The 23,331-nt window shown below is 42.2% G+C and overlaps 1 protein-coding gene across 1 annotated transcript in view; it reads left to right on the top strand.

The window, feature by feature from the left end:
* Spag1 (sperm associated antigen 1) overlaps positions 1 to 19,856 on the top strand; it is a 46,064-nt gene extending 26,208 nt beyond the window's left edge. The window contains exons 12-19 of the mRNA XM_033758945.1: positions 137 to 236; positions 4,729 to 4,881; positions 10,039 to 10,190; positions 11,634 to 11,766; positions 12,776 to 12,902; positions 17,395 to 17,553; positions 18,944 to 19,315; positions 19,423 to 19,856. Coding sequence (XP_033614836.1) covers positions 137 to 236; positions 4,729 to 4,881; positions 10,039 to 10,190; positions 11,634 to 11,766; positions 12,776 to 12,902; positions 17,395 to 17,553; positions 18,944 to 19,315; positions 19,423 to 19,554 — 1,328 coding nt within the window. The 3' untranslated portion in view covers positions 19,555 to 19,856. The remainder of the gene's footprint in view (positions 1 to 136; positions 237 to 4,728; positions 4,882 to 10,038; positions 10,191 to 11,633; positions 11,767 to 12,775; positions 12,903 to 17,394; positions 17,554 to 18,943; positions 19,316 to 19,422) is intronic.
* The last annotated feature ends 3,475 nt before the right edge of the window (positions 19,857 to 23,331 follow it).

Below are 23,331 nucleotides of genomic sequence, written 5' to 3'. Positions count from 1 at the left end.
CGCGCCTGACCTGGGGGGCCCGGGGCCTCTCGGGGTGGGGGGACTGCCGGCGCCCGCGACCTCTGCGTCTTGTGGTTCTGCCAAAATGTGATTTTGCTGATGGATTTTAACCATATTTAATTACATGTGATTTTAGGAAGTGAAAGTGCAGATGATCTAAGTATCTTATATTCAAACAGAGCTGCGTGTTACCTAAAGGAAGGAAACTGCAGTGGCTGCATTCAAGATTGTGACAGGTAAACCGCATGTTTTGGGGTTTGTCAAGACCTTGTTACCATTTCAGTGTGGTGAAAGCACGATTCTATGTAAGAATCTGACTTCTTAAAATAGTGTTGGGCTATGTTGATTGATTAGAAAATCATTATCCACTCTCTCACGTGTGAAGACGGAGAAATTGTGTAGGCATTTTTAAATTTCCACTGCCCCCACCCCACTTCACCCCTAGACTATGTCCGGATAACTTCTGAAACATTACGGTGCTCAGATTATTTCCAGCAGGGCTTTGAGGCTCAGGATTGTCTCCCAGACAATTATGAACTTCTCAGCGCACGCACACACGCGCACACACACACACACACACACACACACACACACACACCCGCCCTCAGCTTTCTGCTCCCGGAACACTTCCGCTCACCACTCAGTTCTCCTAGCCTTTGCCCTCCTTTACCTGGAAGTGGGTAACGCCCTCTGCATATATTTGCTTCTGAAATTGCGACTCCCTGCCGCCCTGGTCACCTGAGGTCTCTAGCACCTGCACTGCCACTCCATCATCCCTCTAGCTCCTTATGTCACAGCCCCCACGCCCCTCTGAAGCACAGCAGGCTCTGATGGTACTCAGTGAGTTCCTTGCCAGGATGGAAGAATGTACTGACACAAATAAAGCATACTGTTTTCTTTTACCCTTAAGTAATGAGCTTGCTTCAGAAGCCCTTTGGAAAGAAGTTACTACTTGTGTATCTTTAAAAAATAAATCCTGTTCTGATTTGACTGACAATCTTGGTTTACTCCTGTTAACTTGTGTAATTAGGAACTGTCACCACGTTTCACTCTCAGAAGCCCTAGTTAGGACAGTATATTGTGTAGGCACTACTTAATAAGGCGACCAGCTTGTTGTTTCATTTGACATTATCAGTTTACTGATACTAGTTGTGCCTGCAGTTTAGAAAGAAGACCTGGAGGCACTTGGATTTTTTTTTGTGCCATTTTTATATATTCACATGTAACATAAATAATATTTCTATTTTGGCCTGGCCGCATCCTGCCTCACACCAGCTAATTGTTACATTTTCAGGATTTTGTGGGCTGGATGAGTCAAATTGGTAACCTGAATTACCATGGTGCTGTTATAGATACTATGAAAACGGATTTTTTTTTCTTTTCCTGTAGAACCTAGAACATTTACCACTGCCTGTAAGTAACTGACAAGACCTTGTGCATTTGTTAGATACCAGGCGCACTGTGATTCACAGCTGACATCCTCTCAAGTGTCTGTTTCTAATACGCCCCCTTCAGAGTAGTCTGGGGCCTTCCTAAAGTGAGCGAGATCAAGATTCTTTAGTTAAAACTTGAGACCCCTGAAGTCAGAGCTGCTGCAAAACAGTGGGTTCCCCCTGATCTTCGGTGATTGTTTGAGGAGGTAGGCTTTCGCTGGCCAAAATTCGTTGTGTTACAGTGCAACCCAGGAAAATGGGAGATAGGCGTCTGACCATGGTGTCAGGGAGGCTGGAGTGGAGGCCGGTTTTGGAAGAGAGCAGGAGGTGGGCTGCTGGGGAGGGAGGTGGGCATCCCTTGTTTAGGTGTGGCATCCTTAGGTAAGCAGTGCTTTCTAGCCAAGGAATCCGACCCTGCTGGTCAGTGCTGGGCTCCATAGAGGCTGACCTACTTAGATGTTTTCTTTGATAGCTGGTGTAGGAGGTGAAGCAGGAGGGGTATGGAGATGGTGCCCAGTGTGGAGTGGTTTGACTCCTTGCTTTGATTCTCAAACTTGTTTCAGTGCCAGAGAAGCCAGGATGTATTTTGGGGAGCAAGTTGAAATGCAGATGTATTTAAATCTCTAAGAAGTAGGAATAATTTATTAAGAGGCAGTATGACTATCTTTTTTACCCTCAAAAGATTGTATGTTTTTTGGAAAGTTTCTTCGTGAGCTTTTGCTCTTTGAAGAGTCCTGTGAGCTCTCATTACTAGACAGGGGTACTGGGCCTGAGACATTGAAAAAGGAAAACTTATGTGGGCAAAATTTAAAATAAGGTGAAGGGGGAAAACAGCTAGTGAAAGTGACATTTTATATATGTTGGGAAAATGGGGCATTTGATTTTAAACATCTACCCTCTGAGGAGTATCAGGGATGCCAGGGATAGTCTGGAGAATTTCTGTCGGGAGGGATGGGGAGAGCATAATGGCCTGTTTTTGTCCTCACACAGCATGTTTCTACTAGGCCTCAGGGTGAAACATGCAAAGAGTTTATGAGGGCCTAGAAAAGTTTGAGAATCATTGTTCTACAATTTTTTTATTCTCATAATTGTTTATTAGCTTAAAACAATCTTTTCCCATTTTTCAGAGAACCTTTTTGGGTTATCTAAACTACCCCAAGAATCTTTCGGTGGCTTTCCACTGAGGATACTCTGACATACTAAATCAAAGGAATGTTGTCTAGTAATTCTCTGCTTTTGCTTATCTTTGCTACTTCCTGACAGATTTGAGATTAGGAGACTCCCCCTCATCTTAATTGTGTTGTCGTGAATAGACAGCTCTAGTTTAAAAGTTTTGTGCTTGTTTGTTTGTGAACAGGTATTTTGTTTTTCCTTAGTGGAATTTCCACTTACAAGCTCATATTTTCAGGATGGCAGTTAAAGGGGGAAAATACCTTGCATTTGCTATGCTATAAAATACTAAAAACTAAATGCCTCATCTTATCAATTTTAGCTCCCAGGCTCTGCTTAGGAGTATCTTGCTTGGATGAAGGGCACTGGGAACGCTGGAGGTCTACATGCTTGTGAGAGAGACACATTTACAGTCTCCATTCCTGTAGCTGGCCTCCCTCAGCAGTAAACTATGCTACATTTCAGACAGGTGACAGTTCTGGAAGCCTAAGGTTCTGTGCTTCAGTATTTTTACTTGATTTAAATTTTAGTTTCAAATGACTTTTATTGGTTACAGAAGTAAGACAAACCTATTATAGAAAACAAAACATAGAGTAGCACAGCACAAAAATGACCACTAAAATCTCTCACATTCCGAACATGTAGGCCAGGGCAATTTGCTATTTTTCAGAGATATGAGCCAATTAAGTTTAAAGGCAGTTCTAGGCTAATTTCTGTAGTGCAGAGTCCAAGCAGGCTCCTGCAAAGGCAGTTGAGGGACTATTTGCTGTGGAAAGTTGTGAAGGAGTCCAAGTGGCAGGTGACTTTGTTCTTTCATGGGCAGGGAGTGGGCGTGTGTGTGTGTGTGTGTGTGTGTGTGTGTGTGTGTGTTGGGAAGAATTGCTGCTCCCAGGGTTCTTTCTGGGGATATTTGCTGAGCTGCTCATGACAAAGTGTGGAACTAGGACTGAGAATGTATCTAGTGGTCCTCAGGACGGGCAGTGTGCCTGCCTTCCTGCAGCTGATGTGCAAAAGAACTGACAGAAGGGCCATGGCTCCATGAGTCCCTCAATATCCTCACCCGTGTGGGGAGCATACCGAAGTTTACCTTAGCGGGTTGTCGTTTGGTTAGGGAGAAAGTCTTCAGGGCCCAGCGTGTAGCAGGTGTTCTTTGAGGGCTTCCTCCTTGCCAAGTCACCAGAGGCAAAAGTAGCAGATTTGTAAGACTATTGGAAAAGAAAGTTAAAGCAGCCCTCACTCTTGCTCTCCAGGCAGGATAAACATCTGCTACATGAACTGCTCATAGCGGAAGAGCTGTCAAAAGAACACATTTGCAGTATCCATTGTGGCCCGTCTGGTAGAGGTTCTGTCAGGGACCGGTTCTCCATGCGACCTCAGCATGGAGCATTTCTTCATTGCTTCACATGATTGTGTTAAAATCAAGAGTAAAATCCTTTTCATTCGGAGGTGCAGTCTGAGTGTATGTTTTACTTCAGAATATAATGAAGTACATTAAGTACCAAAGAAGTTTTAAATAGTTAATGCAAACAAAACCAAAGAACACAACTTTGAAATGCATCTTTAGTGATGCTGGAAGCACTTTCTAGATTAGAAAATGCGTGATAAAAATTCATGATTTATAAGAAATCATAATATGTTATTTGATTTTCTCTGGTCTATTTTTGATAACTTTGTGCAGAAAGTAAATCATAAGGAACTATAGAAAGTCTGAGAAAGCTGATTTTCCAAATGTTCTGCAAGTTTTGCAGTTCTCTACTAAGCTACCTTATTAAATGCATAGGTGGGTAAGAATTTTCTTTTTAATCTATCAGTAACATGAACCCCTTCTGTGTCCCTGGGGACATGCCAGGCTCTGTAAGGGCACAAAGGAGGCAGATGCCCGCTGCCAGGGAGTCTCCACTCAGCAGGCAAGGAGGAAACACTGGAGAGCTTTGGTCCTGGGTTCAAAGAAAATAATCAGAAATTTGAATCCTACTTTGGGATTGCCTTTCTGGTGTGTTGCCAGGTCCCCAAGATGAAATAGCAGGTTATGTATGTATTTGAGAGCCCACTATTCCCATAGGTGTTCAGTTAAGTGTAACTAATTGTCCAAGTAAATGATATGTAGTATTTTTGTCTTCTTTAGAGCTCTGGAACTCCATCCATTCTCCATGAAACCTCTTCTGCGACGAGCCATGGCCTATGAAACTTTAGAGCAGTACGGCAAGGCTTATGTGGATTATAAGACAGTGTTGCAAATGGACTCTGGAATCCAGCTAGCAAATGACAGTATTAACAGGTGATCTAGTCTTGGACGGCTCGCTGAAGTAGCTGTTTTATAATAGAAAGCATGTTTTTTCTCTTCCCCTGCCTTCCAGAACAGTGTCAAAGTAATCGTGTTCTTGGTTATTTACTTTTCATGAATGATTGCCAAACCAAATGCCTGTCTTTCTAACTTAATTTCTAACTATTCCTTTAGAGATTTCGAGTTGTCCTCTAGTACCTGTATATTTGTTTCTTGGTCCATTTATTACTGTGTAGTGAATTTTTCTTTTCATAACACAAAGAAGAGCTCACATGGCTGCTCAACTAATTGTGCTGTTGGGAAGGTGTTTTTCTTGGGTCCTAATCAATGCTAACTATGGAACAAGGTCCAAGAGTGCAGCGAGCACCCTGTGTGGAATCTTCTTCCAGGCTGGCAGGTGCTCATTGGCACCACCTGTGCGAGCAGAAGTGAGTGTCTCTGTTGTTGTGCCCTGGAGGTGGATCACCCTCTTAGATACTTATATCCTGTGTCCTTGTAAATAGCCATGGACCTTGGAGGAGTATTAGTGTTTGGCGGGGTGAAGTAGCCAAGCGTTTGAGTCTCATTTATATCATGATCTGCTTACTACCAACAGAGGATGAGAAAGGAAGAGTTCTGAGACCTAACAGTTGGAGTAGCATTTAGGAGGCCCTGGGTTCCATACCCGGCACCCCCAACACTCCCCGAAAAAGAATCTCCAAACTTCATAAGTTGCTTTCAGGTGAAATTTGAAAATCACCAGCTGGATGATGTTTCTAGTTAGGCAGAGCACTCTGGGGTCCAGTTTGCCTGAATTAGCACTCATGTACTGCACTGTACCCTGTGCTGGCCTAGTGAACCGTGCCCTTCTCCCCCTGAAAAAGGCAGGGGGCGAAACATAATATGGTCTCTGTCAGTCAGCAAACTGCAATATGGTAGGAGGGAAACTTACATAAGGCAGATTATCCCCAAGAGGGCCAATTTGTTAGGCTGTCAGGCAGGGGTGTCACAGAGAGGGCAGGCTGGGTGAGGGCCCCTCAGCTGCAGCAAGAGCACTTCAGGTGGCAGAGGAAGGGTGCAGGTAGAGTGCCAGATCTTGAGCAAAACAGTAGAGGATGGGAATGCATGTTTTGCATTAATTCACTTTCTAAATCAGGCTCTGATTTCCCTTGTGGCCCCTGCCCACTTTGTAGAAAACCACTGTGAAGAGCTGACAGCCAGTCCCTGGTACTCACCTCTGGTGGCTCCCCTGGAACTTGTCTGATCCCAGTCTGATAAGAAGAAATGGATACACATAATCTCCATGGGTTGAGAGCATCCTTAATTCTGAAAATCTGAAATCCAAAGTGCTCCAAAATCTGAAGCATTTGGAATGCCTACCTGAAACCACAAGGAGAAAATTTCACACCTGACCTCAGGGGATAGGTCATCGTCAAAATGCAGGTGCACTGAGCAGGGCCTGGTGGTGCACACCTGTAATCCTAGCATTGCGGGAGGCTGAGGCAGGAGGATTGCAAGTTCAAGCTTTATTTGAGAAATTTAGCAACCTAGTGAGACTGTCTCAAAAATAAGTAAATAAACTGACAGACAAACAAACATGAATTAGCAGAGCTAGGGATGTAGTTCAGTGCAAAGCCCTAAGTTTAATCCTCTAGAACTGAAAAAAAAAAAAATTCAGATGCCCTAAAAATACTCATAAAATTACCTTCAGGCTATTTGTACAAGGTGTATATGAAACAAATGAATCGATTTAGGCCTTGCCCCCATGACATCACATTACATTTACTGTAATTTCAAAATTCTTTGAAAAAAAGTCCCAAATCCAAAGTACTCCTGGTCCCCAGCATTTGATTGAGAGAATTGCAGCCCATATTGGTCGTTTGTAACAGAGTGGGACAAGACTCATCCTCAGACATATGTGGCCTCCTTGATCGGGAGCCACTTAAGTCAGGCATCTCTGCCTGGCATCTCCCTCTGTCCGAAGGCCCTGTCCCACTGGATCTGGCTGGCTGCATCGCATCCTTTAGGAGAGAACTTGCTTCCTACAGGAAGTGCCTTTCCCTGACTCACCAGCTCTCCCCGTCCCCTGCAAGAACCTTAGGTTCCCATTCTCAGTGCCCCTGACACTGACTGCCTTTCACTACCCACCCTGGTTGGGTACCCATTTTCTTTTTGTGAAATTCCTTTCTGCCGCTGTACTAGGAACTCCTTAAAATCAAAATGTAGTTGGACAAAAGAGGAGCTTCTCATCCAGAGGATCTTGTGAAACATCAAACATCTGACTGAGAGAAGGGGCCCATGCAGATGCATTTCAGAGCCAGGCATGGTGGTGCAGGCCTGTGATTCCAGCACTCCAGAGGCTCAGGCAGGAGGATGGCAATTTCAAGCTCAGCCTGGGCAATTTAATGAGACCGTGTCTCAAAATTGAATATAAAGGGCTGGAGATGGGGCTCAGGGTAAAGGCCCTGGGTTCAGTCTCCAGTACCTGGAAACCAAGTGGCAGGTTGAATGGTTTGTAGTAACTGACCAATGGGTTAAAGGGAGAAGCATGTCGGAGAGACTATGATCACTCTTATTCTCAAGTTTCTGTGCAATACTTTTATTAAGAAAAATTAAGATAAGGGCCAGGGATTTAGCTCAGTGGTTCTGCCGCCTGCCTGGCAAGTGTGAGGACCCTAGTTCGATCCCCCGTACAAAAAAAAAGAAAAGTTAAGATAAAACTCAACATGACAAAGGTAGCTGCCTTAAAGTGTGCAGCTCAGGAGCATTTAGTATACTCAGGGTTGTGCAACCTCCACTTTCTTCTAGTTCCAGGACATTTCTTAACCCAAGAAGGAAGTCAGTACCTATTGAGCAGTCACTGCATTGTCCCTTCCCCACCCCTGCCACTGCCAGCCCACTCTCTGTCTTCTGTGGATTTACCTATTTTGGATATTTCGCTTACATAGAATCATGGACTGTGTGACGTTTAGTGTTTGGTGCCTGACACTTAGCATCACCTTCTCAGGGTTCATTCATGGTCTTGCAAAGATTAGCACCTCGTTTCTCTTTATGGCTGAAAAATGCCCCATTACTGTCTGTGCTTATTGCTCCTTGTTTGCCCACTTAGCTGTTGATGGACGTTTGGGTGGATTCTAACTTCCGGCGGTGAATAGTGCGGTTCTGAATGTTCATGGATAAGTTTCTGATTTTACTTCCCTTTGGTATATGCATAAGAGTGGAACTGCTGGCTCATATAGTGATTCTATGTTTAATTGTCTGAGGTTTGTATCCTATTTTTTATAGAAGGGCTTTTTTCATACCAATTGACTTTTTCTTTTTTTTTTTTTTTTTTTTTTTTTGGTACTGGGGATTGAACTCAGGACCTTGCACTTGTAAGGCAGGTGTGAGGTACCACTAAGCTAAAATCCCTAACCCCACCAATTGACTTTTAAGTACCCATTGTTTTTTTAATTGAATGGTCCTTGTTGAAACTTTTGTTTTATAAAAGATGAAGAGGCCTTATGTAATTCTGCCACTTAAAAATATATAAAATATCAATTTTTAAAATCACACTATTCCTGCCGGGGATTTAGCTCAGTGGTTCTACCACCTGCCTCGTAAGCACAAGGTCCCAAGTTCAATCCCTGGTACCCCCCCAAAAAACACAGTATTCTTTTTGTAAATCTTGTATGTATTCCTGCTTTCCCATCTATTTCAGTTCATTGTGGAAAATTAAGTATCAGCGCCTTGCTTTTCTTTTCTTTTTTTAAATTTAAGCATCTGTGCTTATTTTGTTTCTCTCTTCCATTAACCATATTCCTCTCTTCCTCTCCAGGAATCTTAACATTACATTTCCTTGCATAACATTTTCTCCCTGGCAATACCTCATCTCTTTTCATCTGCTCCTTCCTTCCTCTCTACTGGTAATACAAGTTTTGCTTAAAAATTCCTTTTTCAAAAGCTTTTTTTTATTCTGCAACTGTGGGTGGTAATACATTAATTTTCAATTTTTTTTGCAATAAAACAATGAGATTTAGTTATTATAACCAAAGATCACTTTGAAATTTCCATTTAAGAAATGGGAAATATGTGTATTATAATAGTCTATATGTAAATATAAACATTTTTCCTATGGAATGTACGTGAACCCATAGATTTAAGCTAACTGGAATGTATTTTGTTAATTACCAATACAGCCTCTCAGTCTTGGGAAGTGCTTTTTTGAAAAAGTAGATTCATTCCAAAGGCACAATTCAATGTTGTTTTAAAATCTAAGTGTAACATTTTTAATGTTTAAAATAATGAGAAAGTGATAGTTAAGGATTTAATATCAATTTTATGATGGTTATTCATAGATCTCATTAGCATAAGGATTCGTAAAAAATACTAAAATAGTCTATTTTTTCATCTTTATTCATATGAAAAGAAAATAAGTGGCTTGTCTCACAAGGACTAGCTGGACACGCGGCAGTGTTTTGAGGAGCCGCATATCCCAGATGCAGCCAACTCTCATGAGTGAGCACTGGTCTTGCAAGCTTGTCTTCCATCACTGTAGTGTACAGTTCATGTAAGGAATTTCTGAAATACTGTAATTATCCTTGAGAGGTATACATTTAATAATTGCATTAAATATTATCATGGGTATTTCTTTTAGGCCTGTTTTGTATTTCACCTTTTCAAAAATTAAAATTTTGTCATGTATATGTTATCAAATTTTAAGCAAATTTAAAATGTCTTGATTTTTTTTGTTTTGATTTGAAAATGGTTTAGCCAGGTTTAGTGGTAGGTGCCTGTAATCCAGGCTACTTGAGGGACTGAGGCAGGAGGATTTAAAGTTCAAGGCTAACCTGGCAGCACAGCAGGCTCCTCAAGAAAAAAAGGAAAGAAAACGGTCTAAAGTTACAATACTAAGGACAGCTTCTGAGGGTCCTTTTGAAAACATCTTAGTTTATGTGAACAGAAAATAGCTCAAGATCGTATTTTTTCTACAAGGAAGCACACTCAGGCGTGGTATTTGTGGTCTTGCTATTGATCTGACTTTCACTGATATAAAAGCGAACTGCATGATCGATAGGGGAAACTCCTTTTCTTTTCATTTTTTGGTACCAGAGATCGAACTTGGGACCTTGCACTTGGGAGGCAGGTGGCAGAACCGCTGAGCTACATCGGAGCCCTTCCTTTTCTTTTTAGAATAACAAAAATCTTAATGGAGCTGGATGGACCAAATTGGCGGGAGAAGCTGTCACCCATTCCTGCGGTGCCCACCTCATGGTGTCCTGCATCACAGGCCACCCCCAACCAAGCAGGAGACCCCAGCAGCTGCCCCACGTCCAGCGTCTCAGGTGCGGGGAATCTGCGTTCTTCCGTCCTGCAGGGTCAGGGTGTCTTGGTCCACGTGTTTATTTCCACAGTAAAGCAGAGAGACAGCAAGAGGATCCTGAACTCTGGCATCAGAGTTTAAGACCCCTTTCTCTCTCTTCTTAACTATGTGGCCTCAAGAATTTGCTTCAAAGCTGGGCAGGTGGGTACACACCTGAAATCCCAGCAGTTGGGGGCTGAGGCAGGAGGATCACAATGAGTTCAAGGCCAGCCTGAACTACACAGTGAGACCCTGTCTCAAAATATAGTTTAAAAATTGCTACACAGCTCCCATGTTCTGGAGTATAGGAAAGGAGGACCTGGATAGCTGCCTGAGGAGGTGGTTCTCAGGAAGAAAGGGAGGCATGTCTGTACAATAGTTGATTTGTGTGCTGACTGTGTAAATGAATGTTAATTTGCAGTATTACTAAGAAGAAAAAGAATTAAGCTCTTGAGTAGACCATAGCCTAAAGAAACGCTGAAAGAGAAACATGAATGAACAGCAGGAAGCCTGGGGTGCTAGGTAGATGCCCACTTCTGCCTTTAAGAGGTTGGTTTGACATTACTCAAGAAATAATTGTTGATTTGCCCACTAAAGCTATTTGTATCCATGTTTCAAAGATTGATTCCACCACACCTCCAGCTTAATGAAAGGTCAAAAAGGCCCTGTACTGTTGTGTGTAAGTGCTGTGTGAGGCAGTGGATTGGGTTACAGAGTAATTGTATACTACCAGCTATCCTGGAGGCTGAAGCAGGAGGATTATAAATTTAAGGCTGGCCTGAGCAACTGAGAGAGATCCTGTCTCAAAGGTAAAATGAATAGGGCTAGGGATGGAGCTCAGTGTTAGAGTGTTTGCCTAGCATACGTAGGGCCCTGGGTTCTGTCCACAGGACTGCCAAAAAGTAAGTAAATGAAATAAATGAAATAAAATGCTGTGGTTTTGTTGCTTTTTATGATCAGTCGTATTTGAGACTAGTTCTTGTCACATGGTCACCTGTGTCCTGGTGTCCTTGGTTGGCTTAATTCTGTCCCTCTCAGGTAGTTCTGGCCTCTTAAAAATCTCTAGAATCCAGGAGAGAAAACGACACATGTCAATATGGATAACATGGCAGAATTATTTGTATTTTACTTAATATTTGAAAATAATGGTTTTATAATAATATAGTTTTACTTTAGCCAGTTTGTCTTCTCAATGTGTGTGTGTGTGTGTGTGTTTCTGGTACTGGGAATCAAACTCAGGACCTTGTGCTTGCCAGTCAGGCACAGCGCCACTGAGCTAAATCCCTGGATTTGTCTTCTTGATTTGTATCAGAGTTCCATTGAGACCAGCGTGGTGAGTGACCAAGTCAATTTATAGCTGTATTTAAAGATGTAGAGGCACTAATATGAATATTTGCTTTCTCTTTTTAAAAATTTTGTCCCGTAGATGAAGACATGTTTCACGCCCTTAGGGAAGAAGGAAATCAATATGCAAAGGACAGCAACTTTGAAGATGCCCTTAGTAAATACACTGAGTGCTTACAGATTAACAGTGAGGAGTGTGCCATATATACAAATAGGCAAGTTCTTTGTGATTTTATAGATTTCTCAGTACTTTTTTAAAGTAATAATTTTAAAATAAGTTATTCTCTTAATAAAATTAACTGACAAAAATTAATTTTTGCCAAAGTGTTTTGTCATGGTTGTAGGCATGTATGTGGCAAGTTGTCCTCGGTGAGTGTATGAAAGAGGCGACCAGGGAGTTGTGCAAACATGCAGTATAGCAGGGCGGGGGTCTGATGTCTGGGTCACTGGGTCCTTGTGAGCTAGAATGGTGTCGGAGAAGCAAGGCCCCTTTCTTCTGAAATGCTGAGGGAAGGGACCAGCGTCTTTCATGGTGTGTAGTAGGAGCAGGTAGATGATTCTAGAACACTGCTCACAAGCCATCTTTACCATATATGGTCAGAGATACCACTCTGGCAGGGCATTGTGGGGCACAGCTGTAATCCTAGCACTTGGGAGGCTGGAGCAGAAGGATTCCTACAAGTTTGAGTCAACCTGTGCTATGTAGTGTGTTCGAGGCCAGCCTGACCCATACAGCAAAACCTGTTTCAAAAAAACAAAAACCACTCTAAAGTGTGATTTGGGGATTTTTTTTAAGGCAGTGTTTAGGATGTGGAGTGACAGGAGGAATAAAGGACCGGTTCTAGGCATTTTCTTAGCTATTTTAGATAAATCTTTAATAGCTTCTCACCATGGTTTGAACATTTTCCTCTGTTGGCAACTGTCTGCCCAAAATGTCACTAAACCCAACAGTCCTCTGGAGGATGGGCAGCATTGCCGCTTGGTTTCCCATGGGGACCCTTCCTCCCTGGCTGCAGTGGCAGGGGCTGTGTTTTGTTTGCATTTATGTGCCCAGTGCTGTCACCTCACACAGTACAAGATAGCGGCATGAGGGAGTCATGCGCCAAGTTCCTGCTGAACGACTGTGGTATAAACTTGGCTGTTTCCCGATTTTGACAAGCTGTCTAAATTTGCAGGTGTGCTCTCTTTCCTTTCCTAATACCCTGTTCCCTTGTGCTATGCCAGAGCTCTCTGTTACTTGAAGCTGTGCCAGTTTGAAGAGGCCAAGCAGGACTGTGACCGGGCGCTTCGTCTCGATGGCGGGAATGTGAAAGCTTGCTACCGGCGAGCGCTGGCTCACAAAGGGCTCAAGGTGAGGGCACCGTGTGTGTTCACACGCACACTTCAGCTCTGAACAAATCAAATGGTTTTTCGGATCCTAAAGCGTGGGATCATGGGATGAGAGTGAGATTATCTGGGATTTTATCCTAGTAACTATACTAACCAGTCCCCAAACCTTGGAATAGGATTCACATTTCACCCCGTGTGATAATGGGAATGGCTTATGGCATTCTTTCCAGTTAAAAATTGTGATTCTCTGCTTTTCTAAGGAGGATATTAGGTATGATAGGTTCACTTTTAAGGGGAGAGTGTTACTGAATGCCTGAAAGCCGCCCACAATGCCAGCTGGTTCCTCCGGCAAAGAATGGGGTCAGAAGTGGGGCTGGGAAGGCATCCACGTGGAAGGTGGGCCCCCCAGGGACTTTGGTGATGTATGAGACTTATATGCTTATGGTGACCGGGGCTGGAGCTGGCTGTCGTTCGGTGAGGCTGCAGAAGGGCATTCTCTCCGAAAACCATGTGGAAGAACGGGTGTTGCGCAGTTACATTTCCTCTGTAGATTCTTCTACATGGAATCCTTCACAAATGAGTGTTTATGTATGTAGAAAATAAGACCACCAGGAAAAACAGAAATAGTAGAGAATGTGCTTCTTGAAATTTTTTAAAAATCAAATTTTATTACGATGTGACTCACATCTTAATTCACATTATATACTGACTTTTGACAAAGTGTTTTCCTCCTGTTACCACCATCTCAATCAAGATGAAGAACACTTACCTCTCTTCAGAAGGTTCTCCATGCCCCTTTGCAAGCTGCCTCTCCACACTTTCCCTCTATTTTATTTGCTTATTTATTTATTCATTCATTTATTTAGCGGTACTCTGGGCTGAACCTAGGGAGCACTGACCTACATCCACTTAGGCCTCTTTAAACTTTCTTCTGAGGCAGGCTCTTGCTAAGTGGCTCAACACCGGCCTTGAACTTGTGTTTTTCCTGCCTTGTCCCCTGAGCAGCTGAGATTACATAAGTGTGCCACCATCCTGGTTCCATTTATCTAACTTCTATTGCTGCAATTTTGCTTCTTTTTGACATTGCCATAAAGGTACACTACTCCACTCTTTTTTTTCAGCGAGCACATCCAGAGTCAGGCGGCGGCACCACTGAGCTAAATCCCCAGCCGCTAGGAATTGTATCTTTTGAACACTGAGCTGTATGAACGGGATTTGTTTATGTACATCCCGGTTGGTGACACATGGTTTCCAGCTTGGGGCTGTTACGGATAAAGCTACTGTGCTATTCTTATGCATTTTGTTATGGACTTTGGGGAAGGGAGATAGTTCTTTCCATTCCTTGCCCATCACTGACTGAGAACTGTCTAGTTTTGCTGGGAGGGGGCTGCCATTATCATTGCCATATCATTACAGACCAAATGAGGACCATCTGAAGAGCTAATGGACTTGGTCAAATGATAGATTTGCATGAATGTATGTACAATGTCCAAATTCTTAAAGCAGTTCTACCTTGTACTGCCTGCCTGTCTCTTTGAACCCTTTTAGCTGCCTAAAGGTCAGAAGCTTTACCTGGTAATTGTCTGAAATTTTATACTTAGGATAAATTCTAGAAAATCTATTATAATGCAGAAAGAGAATCCCAAATTTGAGTGATCCCACCCCACTGGATCATGAGGCTGGTAGCTTGTGTTTCAGGTTTGACTTTAAATGGCTTCTCTGTCCAGTGGGTTGCCGTATGTGCCAAGTGAGTTTAGTTTCAGGAGCTTCAGAGGCCACAACTGCTTCTAATGCCTGGGTCCCGTTGTGCGGTGACTGAAAGGAAGAAGTGGCCCAGGGGCTGTGGGTACCAGTGCCCTGTCCGGGGCTCCCAGCAGAACTTTCTGCTTCCTCCGATCTTTGTTTTGTTTCTAGCTGGTTTCAATAGTGTGTCTGCGGCACATGCTGTTCTGAAAAATATGCGCGGTAGTTCTTCAGAGGCCCCTCTGAGTGCCGGCCACAGGCGGTGTTGTTAGTACAGAGATGAATGAGACGGAGCACTGCCTAAGGAGCTGCATGATAGAGAATGTGATAAGCTGAAAAAAGAATGAAACCTTTTGAAATAGTTGCTACTTTTATAGTTGGGGCATGTCTGTTAATAGTAAATATAGCCAGCAAATGTAACATTGTTTTTTAAAGGCCTGCTGAGGTTATCAGCGTCATTTAATATGCTCCTTTCTGCCCAAGCCACACTCTATCTGTATTTCCCTCCACACCTGCCGAGCTGCTTCCTCTCCTCCTCTGACTTCTCTGACAACTGCAGCAAAAGGTGACTGTTCGCCTGTTGTCATCCCAATCCTGTGCTTTTAATTGTATCACAGCACTACATAGCTATTTACTGACTTACCGACTTGCCTTTTTTACTGTTTCCCCTCGAAGGACCGTGGCTTCCCCAGGCTGTCCTTTGTGTCGCAGTGCTCCCCGCTCTGCGCACGGGGACTGCTTAGTGACCCCTGAGGTGAAGGGACCCTCCACTGCCTGGTGCTGTCCCCTGCTTCCTGCTGTCCTGCCTCCCTAGTTAGCACTAATCAAAGTGGGCTTCCTGTTTCTAAGGTCTGCTCTGACCACACCAGCTGCTCTCCAGGCAGACTTTCTTGAGTGGGTAAAAACGACCCTGTCCAGTCCCATGTGTTGGTCTTCATTTCCAAGGCTGCAGCTCCCAGAGCTTGGTTTTCAGACCTCACCCTTGACTTCCATACTGGATTATCATCACCTTACTTGGTCATCTCAAAGCTCACTTCTGCATACCTCAGTTTCTTCATTTCTAAAATGGGAATCATGTAAGAGAATGTTTGTAGGTTGCTATAAGAGTCAAGTAATACCAAATGCTTGGAGTGCTGAGGGCTGGCTCCCTCAGCTTGCCTTTTACAAATGATTCGTTGCCTAGGACACTTAGGTATCCCATTAAGCAGTGTCAGTTTTGATTTTTTTTTTCTAGTAGGTTCTGATTGAGCTGTTGTAACACAGAGAGGTATGTGGAGGTTTGTTACTAGTACATAATGTAATATAGTTTGCAAACAATTTACCTTTTTAAAAATAAATTAGAGCAGGGCCAGGGATGTAGCTAGGTGGCGCAGCGCCTGCCTGGCAAGTGCAAGGTCCTGAGTGTGATCACTGGTACTAAAACAAACAAACAAACAATGACACGATGGCACACACCTGTAATCCCAGCACTGAGGAAGCTGAGACAGGAAGATCACTGGGAGTTTGAGGGCAGCCTGGGCTACATAGGGAATTCAGGACCATTTTGAACAACATAGGGAGACCCTGTTTCAAAAACAGAAAAACCAAAATAAAACAATATAAAACAGCCTCCCTCCCCTCCCCATCAGAGCAGATTCCTGTAAGCTGTCTTCTTGGTGTGGTGTGCTGCTGGGGCAGAGGCAGGCATGTGTCATTCCAGCCAGTCTCTTAGGAATGTCATAGAATCAGTAGCTTAGCTTATCTGGGGCTCAGCTTCCTTGGCATCCTGGCGCTGATGTGTCCTGATTCCGCTGGGCGTGGTGGCTAAGGCAGAAAGACTGAACTCCGAGCCAACCTGGGCAAGACCCAGTCTCAAGGGGGTGGGGGGTTGGAGGTGGGGCAGGGTTCAGCATTTCCTGGCTTCAATCCCCAGTACCACCCCCCAATAAAAGCAGGTTACATGTTATTGTAGTTCTTTGCCTCCTGGTAATTTAGCTTAACCAAAAAATAGATGTACTGTGTAGTGCTACAGCCTGGCTTGTCCCTGTAGACTGGATTTGTGGCCTCCATCTTCTCTGCCAGATTCGGCAGCCATGCTTAATAATCATAGATTCTCTTTATTTGCCCTCAGCCTCTTCAGTGCCTTGTCTGACCCTTGGGTGACATTAAAGGTTGACAGTGGCCTACTTTGGACACTAAGCAACTCTGAAGGGTTTCGTGGAACAAGAATTCTGTAATAATGGCAATCTATGTAACCCTTCCAGGTTGAACATGCACATACCACTGGTAGCTCAAGCTGCCTGGCAGTGAGACGTGTGAATTACAGCCCCATCATGACTATGTTAGCCCACTCACTTTATGCATTCATTTATTCTTTGGTAAAGCCTTGTGAAAAGTAGAACTTTTATTTTTATTTTAAAAATGAGAAAACCGAAGCTCAGAAAGGTTAAGTAGGATCTTTGCTGGTAGTTGGTAGGGCATAATGAGGCGGTTTATTGTTTTATATATTCACCCAGCAGAGGAATGCCTACCATGTGCTAAGGACGGGGAAGGTTGTGGTGATACAGCATGGAACTCGAGTCTTCACAGCCCACTTCCTGTGTTCCTTCTTTTACAGCAGATGCTGGCTGTATTACAGGCTTTACTGTCTTAGCGGCAGACTTGCCCATAGGCCGACGAGAGTGGTACTGGTGGAAGCTGCCCTGCACACACTCACTGTGTCACTCAGGCTAATCGAGGAAGGTCCCATCTTCTATTTATGAAAATTATTTTCTGCGTCTTCCTCCTTTCAGAATTACCAGGAAAGCTTAACTGACCTCAAGAAAGTTCTCTTACTAAACCCAAATATTGTTGAGGCAAAGATGGAGCTGGAAGAGGTAACCAGATTCCTTAAAGATAATATAGCACCATTCAACCAAGAAAAAGAGAGACGGAAAATAGAAATTCAAGAGGTATTTGTATTTTATTATCTTTGAAAGGTCTCTTGGAGATTTTATAGAGGTTTTAAGGTCATATTCTTATGAGTTCTACAATCTTTTGTTCTTCTTGTGATGATCATGGAGAAACTTAGCGAGTTATAAAGACAACATTTGTCATTTGCAGCGGTTATTGCCATTTTTCTTCCCAGTATGGGCCTGCGGTTAGTAATGGGCTCTGTGTTGCCGAAGCTCTCCCTCCTTTGCCTACTCTCCCTGGCCTGTGAATTGTCCTGCTCCCTTCTGTGGTGCACTAGTAGCCCTCAGCCATCAAACTTTTCTTCAGGGTAGAGCTGGGGAATCCTGACAGGACTCAGTTTCAACTGAATCAAGCCACACCCATGATTTTTCAGATGAACTTTTTTTAGCACTCTGAGCTAAGATCTGCTCCTCAGAGGATTGGGACTTCCGCAGTCAAACCTTCGGCCTTAGTTCCTTTCCCATCGCTGAGACATGACAACTCTAAGGAGAAAAGCTCTATTTTGTTTATTTTGGCTCACAGTTTGCAGAGGTTCAGTCCATATTCCACTGGCTCTGAGGCAGGGCGGCTTGGCAGAGGGGCGTGATAGAGAAGAGCTCATGGCGTGGCATCCAGGAGCAGAGAGAGGGTGAAGGGAAGACATAGATCCTCCCAGGCCGCACATCCCGTGACCCACCTCCTCTGACCAGGCTTCACCCCCAGTGTCACATTTAACTGTAAAGTCATCAGTAGACTTATCCACCATCCAGTCACTTCCCAAAGCCCCATCCATGAGCGCATGAGGCTTTGGAGGGACATTGAGATAGAACCGTAACACCAGCCTTTGTTATTTCTGACAAACCAAATGTTTTCCTTTGCCATTCATGAAGAATGTCAGGCACAGATTTCTGTACCTTCATGAATGTTATGGATATAGTTCCACTGATGGTCTTAAGTTTACTAAGAGGCTCATAGGCAAGAGAAGCTGAAAGTATTTTTCCCTCTAATGAAGGGAATAAAAAAAAAAGCTATTTTAAGAGAACTGAAAAATACAAGCTCACTTCTCTGTTAAGGGTAAGGAACAGTAAATGTAAAATTTATCATGCAGGAGAAAAATTATTTTCCCTCTTTGCACACTTTTACTCATGGAAAGTTTTAGAATTATGTTAAATTTTCAATGTCAGATAGCTTTGAAAAACTTTACAGAAGAATATTTTTAGGAAAACCTAAAACTTTTCCTAAAGAAACTGCAGATTTTACAATTTGTTATGAATTAGATTTTTTACTAAGGACTTGATTAGAGTACAGTCTACTCGTGGTTTCCAGTTTCCATCTTGACACATGTAACTTAGGATATGTGCGGTGACTGTCACGCAGTGTCAAGGTGTCATTCTTTTCCTTGTGAAGGTGAACGAAGGCAATGAAGAGGAGCCTGAAGAAAACCCAGCAGAGGTCTCCACTGCCTGTCTGGCCCCTGAGAAGGGCGAGGAAAGCCCTGGACCACCAGAGCACTCTGAGCCACTTCAGATCTCCAGGCCGAGTAATGCCTATGAGTTCGGTCAGTTAATAAACGCTATCAGTACCAGGAAAGATGAAGAAGCCTGTGCACATCTTCTAGCCATCACTGCACCAGAAGATTTGCCAGTGCTGTTGAGTAACAAGCTTGAAGGGGATATATTCCTCCTCCTCATTCAGTCTCTGAAAAATCGTCTTGTTGATAGAGACCCTGCCTTGGTGTATCAGCATCTTTTGTGTCTCAGTAAAGCAGATAGGTTTAAGGTAAGTGGCAAAGTATTTTATTAATAGAGATTGAGTTTTTTCAAGGTTTCTAAAACTTTTAAAATGTACATTTTTTTTTTACTGGTATCACTTTTTCTTCCCTTCAGATGATGCTGATGCTCATTAGCAAGCACCACAAGGAGCAAATTGAACAGCTGCTGAATGATCTTTCAGACACGTCAAACAGCCATTTTACTTTAGAAGATGTACAAGCCCTAAAAGAACTGTATGGGCTTTAGCTCAAGACTACTGTTAACTCCTTCCATGAATGTATGTATTCCAGCAATGCTCATGAGATGGTACTGTAATAGTTGCATGGATAAAACCTGGATTATAAAAATCCCTTGGTCTGAACTATAAGACATTCTTATTTTTATACACAGAATGTGTATATTCCATAACCTGCTTTTTATTAGTTGTAAATATTTTATGTACCAGAACCATCTTTATATTTAATAAGTGTATTTTGAATGTGTTAAAAATACATTTTAATTTATAGCACACATTTTCTTTTGATAACTTACCTGTTAAATATTTCAAATTTTTTTTTTTTTTTTTGGTACTGGGGATAGAACTTGGGTCCTTGCATTTGCAAGGCAGGTGGTGGAACTACTGAACTAAATCTCCAGCCCTAAATATTTCAGTTAAATAGCATTTCTTTAGGCTGTGGAGTCCTCTAAAGTTTTTATGGGACTAAATTTCTTTAAAGTTCTCTTTTAAAACTGAAAGTCATTAACCCTGGTTATTATGTCACTTTTATAGCCTGCTAAGTAATCCCATTTTATATTAGTGGATTTCAATCACTTAAAATATGATGCAACTCTGAAGTCTATAATCTGATTATTAGTCTAATTAATTTAGTGCCCTGAGAGGAACTTATTTTTTTCTAATAATGGAAGCATTGCCTAATGATTAAGAATAAAAATTGCCAAAAGTTTTTACCTCTTTTTACATTAAAAATGACTTTCTCTTATATATTGCTTATATAAGCAAAACAACCACTATGTAAAAGCAAACTGAGCTTGCATTTATATCTGAATTGTCACCTTCATGTTTTCTCCATTTAAATGTATGCTTCTGCCTTTGTTTTCTGTGTTCATGGCTTTATTTATTGCTTTACTATAAAAAGGGGAAGTAAAGAACTTATTTTGTAAACTCCTTTGTTAACTGGGTTTAAAAAAGGTATTTCTTGCAATAAAATATTAAGGTCCTAAATCAGCTACTCATTCCTGTAGTCTATAGTCAATTTCCCTTTTTAGGAGTTTTTTCCTGTTTATTTAAAAGTGACGATGAAGGATTAATGTCACTTTGTTTCCATAGCCATGTCCTTTATAATTACAGAATATTTTCAGAATTATCATGTAAATGGTAATTTATAACGTAAATGGTGACTTTCAAAACTGTATCATTTTTTTCTTTCAAACTGTTCTCTTCTTTGTTCATGAGTGAAAAATCTACTGGTATAGTGAGTACTTTGGTCTGCAAGATACAGATTTCTCCTTTTCAATATCTTTACCTTTATAGAAGTAAATGATGGGACTGTATTACACACACATACACACATACATACAGTAGTCTCATAGGCTGTGGCTTAGTTTGTGTAAGGACCGTGGTGTGCACACAGCACTCACCAGTGATGCCTTGCTTAGGGTGTATCCCGATCACTGGGCAATGGATGACAGTGATTGCTCCCTTCCTCTAAATATACTGATTTCCAGCTGCCATGTTCTTAGAAAAGGGTAAGAAAGCTCTTCAGATACTGCAGACACCTTTATCTACTAGGCCACAGATATACATCAAGACACTCCAGTGCAAATACTGTACCTAGATTAGTGGCTGGCCCTTGGGCTTTGGTGCCATCTTGTGGAAATTGGTCAGGTTACAACAGCTAAGAGATTATCAACAGGCTGAGCTTCAGACTATTTACAATAATAGCAAGATCTTTCTTTCCCAATTTGTTGTTTTGAGGGCAAGCCATCACTGTAGTCACTGTATAGTGGAGGTTGCTTAGCAAATATTTCTTGACCGAATGCAACTAGAGGATAGTGCCTTAAAAAGTGCTCATTCCAGAGTTCAGATGAAAGAAGTTTTTTAGAGACACTGTGATGACACTCCATTTCTCAAACAGTGGTTCTTGGAATGTTTGCATAAATCACTTGGGAATCTTAAAGAGTCTGGGAATCTGAACAGAGCTCTTGTGATTCTTTGGCAACTTGGAGTGTATGGCCTACTGGCTAACAATCTGGAATTTACAGTGACCAATATCAGAAGTGCATAATTGCTGTAAGTGGACTGAATGAATTTTGACCCTTTAAATGAAGCATTGGGAGTGATAACTCCTGTCTTTAATGAGCTTATGATTAATTTGGAAAAACTCAGCAGTAACACCAAGTATAAAGAGTCTCTAGTAGGAAAAAAGTATCAGTGAAATGTTCTAGGGTCACAGGTGTGAAATGGCCAAGTAGAGTTAATGTAATAAAAATGTTTTTAAAAAGTCTATGCCAGCTTTTGAAATAGCCTCAGGTTGACAGGGAGGAAGAGCTCAGGAGGACTGACTGGGCTTCCTGTATAATCTCTGGTATCCTGAGCCCTAGAAAGTCTCACTAAATCTGCAGGTACCTAACACTGAGCAGCAGGCAGAAGCCAGATTGGAGGCTTCCAAAGCAATTTGGATTGATTTTTTTACTTTTCCTTAGAGTTGTGTGCTATGTAGTTCAGGCTGGCCTTGAACTCACTATGTAACCCAGGCTGGGTCAAACTTGCGCTAATCCTCCTGCCTCAGCCTTTCCAGTGCTAGGGTTACAGGTGCTAGGGTTACAGGCCATGCTTGGCCCCCTTAAAGTTTTATGAGAAAGGATTTTTTGGGGGGGTGTTTTGAGACAAGGTCTTACTATCTAGCTGGTCTCGAACTCAGCGATCCTCCTCCCTCAACCTCTCGAGTGCTGGGATTACAGGTGTGCACCACCATGCCCAACTTGGCCCCCTTAAAGTTTTAATAGTACTCTAAGTTATATCCAAAAATAGCTGAAAATTTAATCTTATTTCCTGTCATTTGAACTCATGTCTATTTCTTACCTGTAAAATAGTAACAGCTATTTGCTGTGGTTAAGCAGTGGGTTGGAAGGACTATTTCTGTAAACAATCTTAATCCTAATCATATATGTTCCAAAATGAAGGTAAATATTTTGCTAGGATGGCTATACTAAAAAAGATAATAAAAAATAAGGGCAAGAATGTGGAAAAATTAGAAACCATGTATACTAAAATGGTGCAGCTGCTTTGGAAAACAATTCCTCAAAAAAGTTGACACAATTGCCATTTATTCCCTTTACTGGATGTAACAATTCTGAAACTTTCAGTGCTGCACCCAAGAAAACAGAACTTATGTTCATACAGAAAACTTACACACTTTCATAACAGCATTATTTATAATAGCCCCAAAGAAGAAACAAATGTCCATCAACTGATGAATGTATAAACAAAAATATGTTATAACCACATAATAGAGTATTATTCAGCCATAACAGGATGAAGTGATGGATGAACCTTGAAAGGGTTAAGTGACAAGGTCACATTTTACGATTGCACTTATATGAAATGTCCAGAGTTGACAAATCTAGAGACAGAAGGTAAACGGCAAAGTGGTGTTGGGAAAACTGGCTCTCCACTTGCAGAAGACTGAATCTAGACCAATGACTCTCACCATACACTAAACTAAAATCATAGTAGATCAGAGAACTAAATGTTAAAATAGAAACAATCTGCTAGAAGATAAAACGGGTAAAACTCTTGAAGTCACAGGTGTAGGCAAGGACTTTCTGAACAGTTGCATAGGAAATAGTACTGAGAATCAACAATTGGGACCACAGCAAATTAAAAGGCTTCTAGACAGCAAAAGAAATAGGTAACTGGGAAGACAACCTACAGAATGGGGGAAACATGTTGGCCAGCTCTACTCCTCAGACCTCAAAAATTAGACCTCCCAGTACTCCAGAATAAGATCCCCCAAACGACAA

Source organism: Fukomys damarensis, unplaced genomic scaffold, assembly GCF_012274545.1.
Source record: "Fukomys damarensis isolate Sample0158 unplaced genomic scaffold, DMR_v1.0_HiC HiC_scaffold_5, whole genome shotgun sequence".
In the NCBI taxonomy this organism is placed as follows: Eukaryota; Metazoa; Chordata; class Mammalia; order Rodentia; family Bathyergidae; genus Fukomys; species Fukomys damarensis.
The sequence above is the reverse complement of the archived record's forward strand: the minus strand, read 5'-3'. Positions and strand labels throughout refer to the sequence as shown.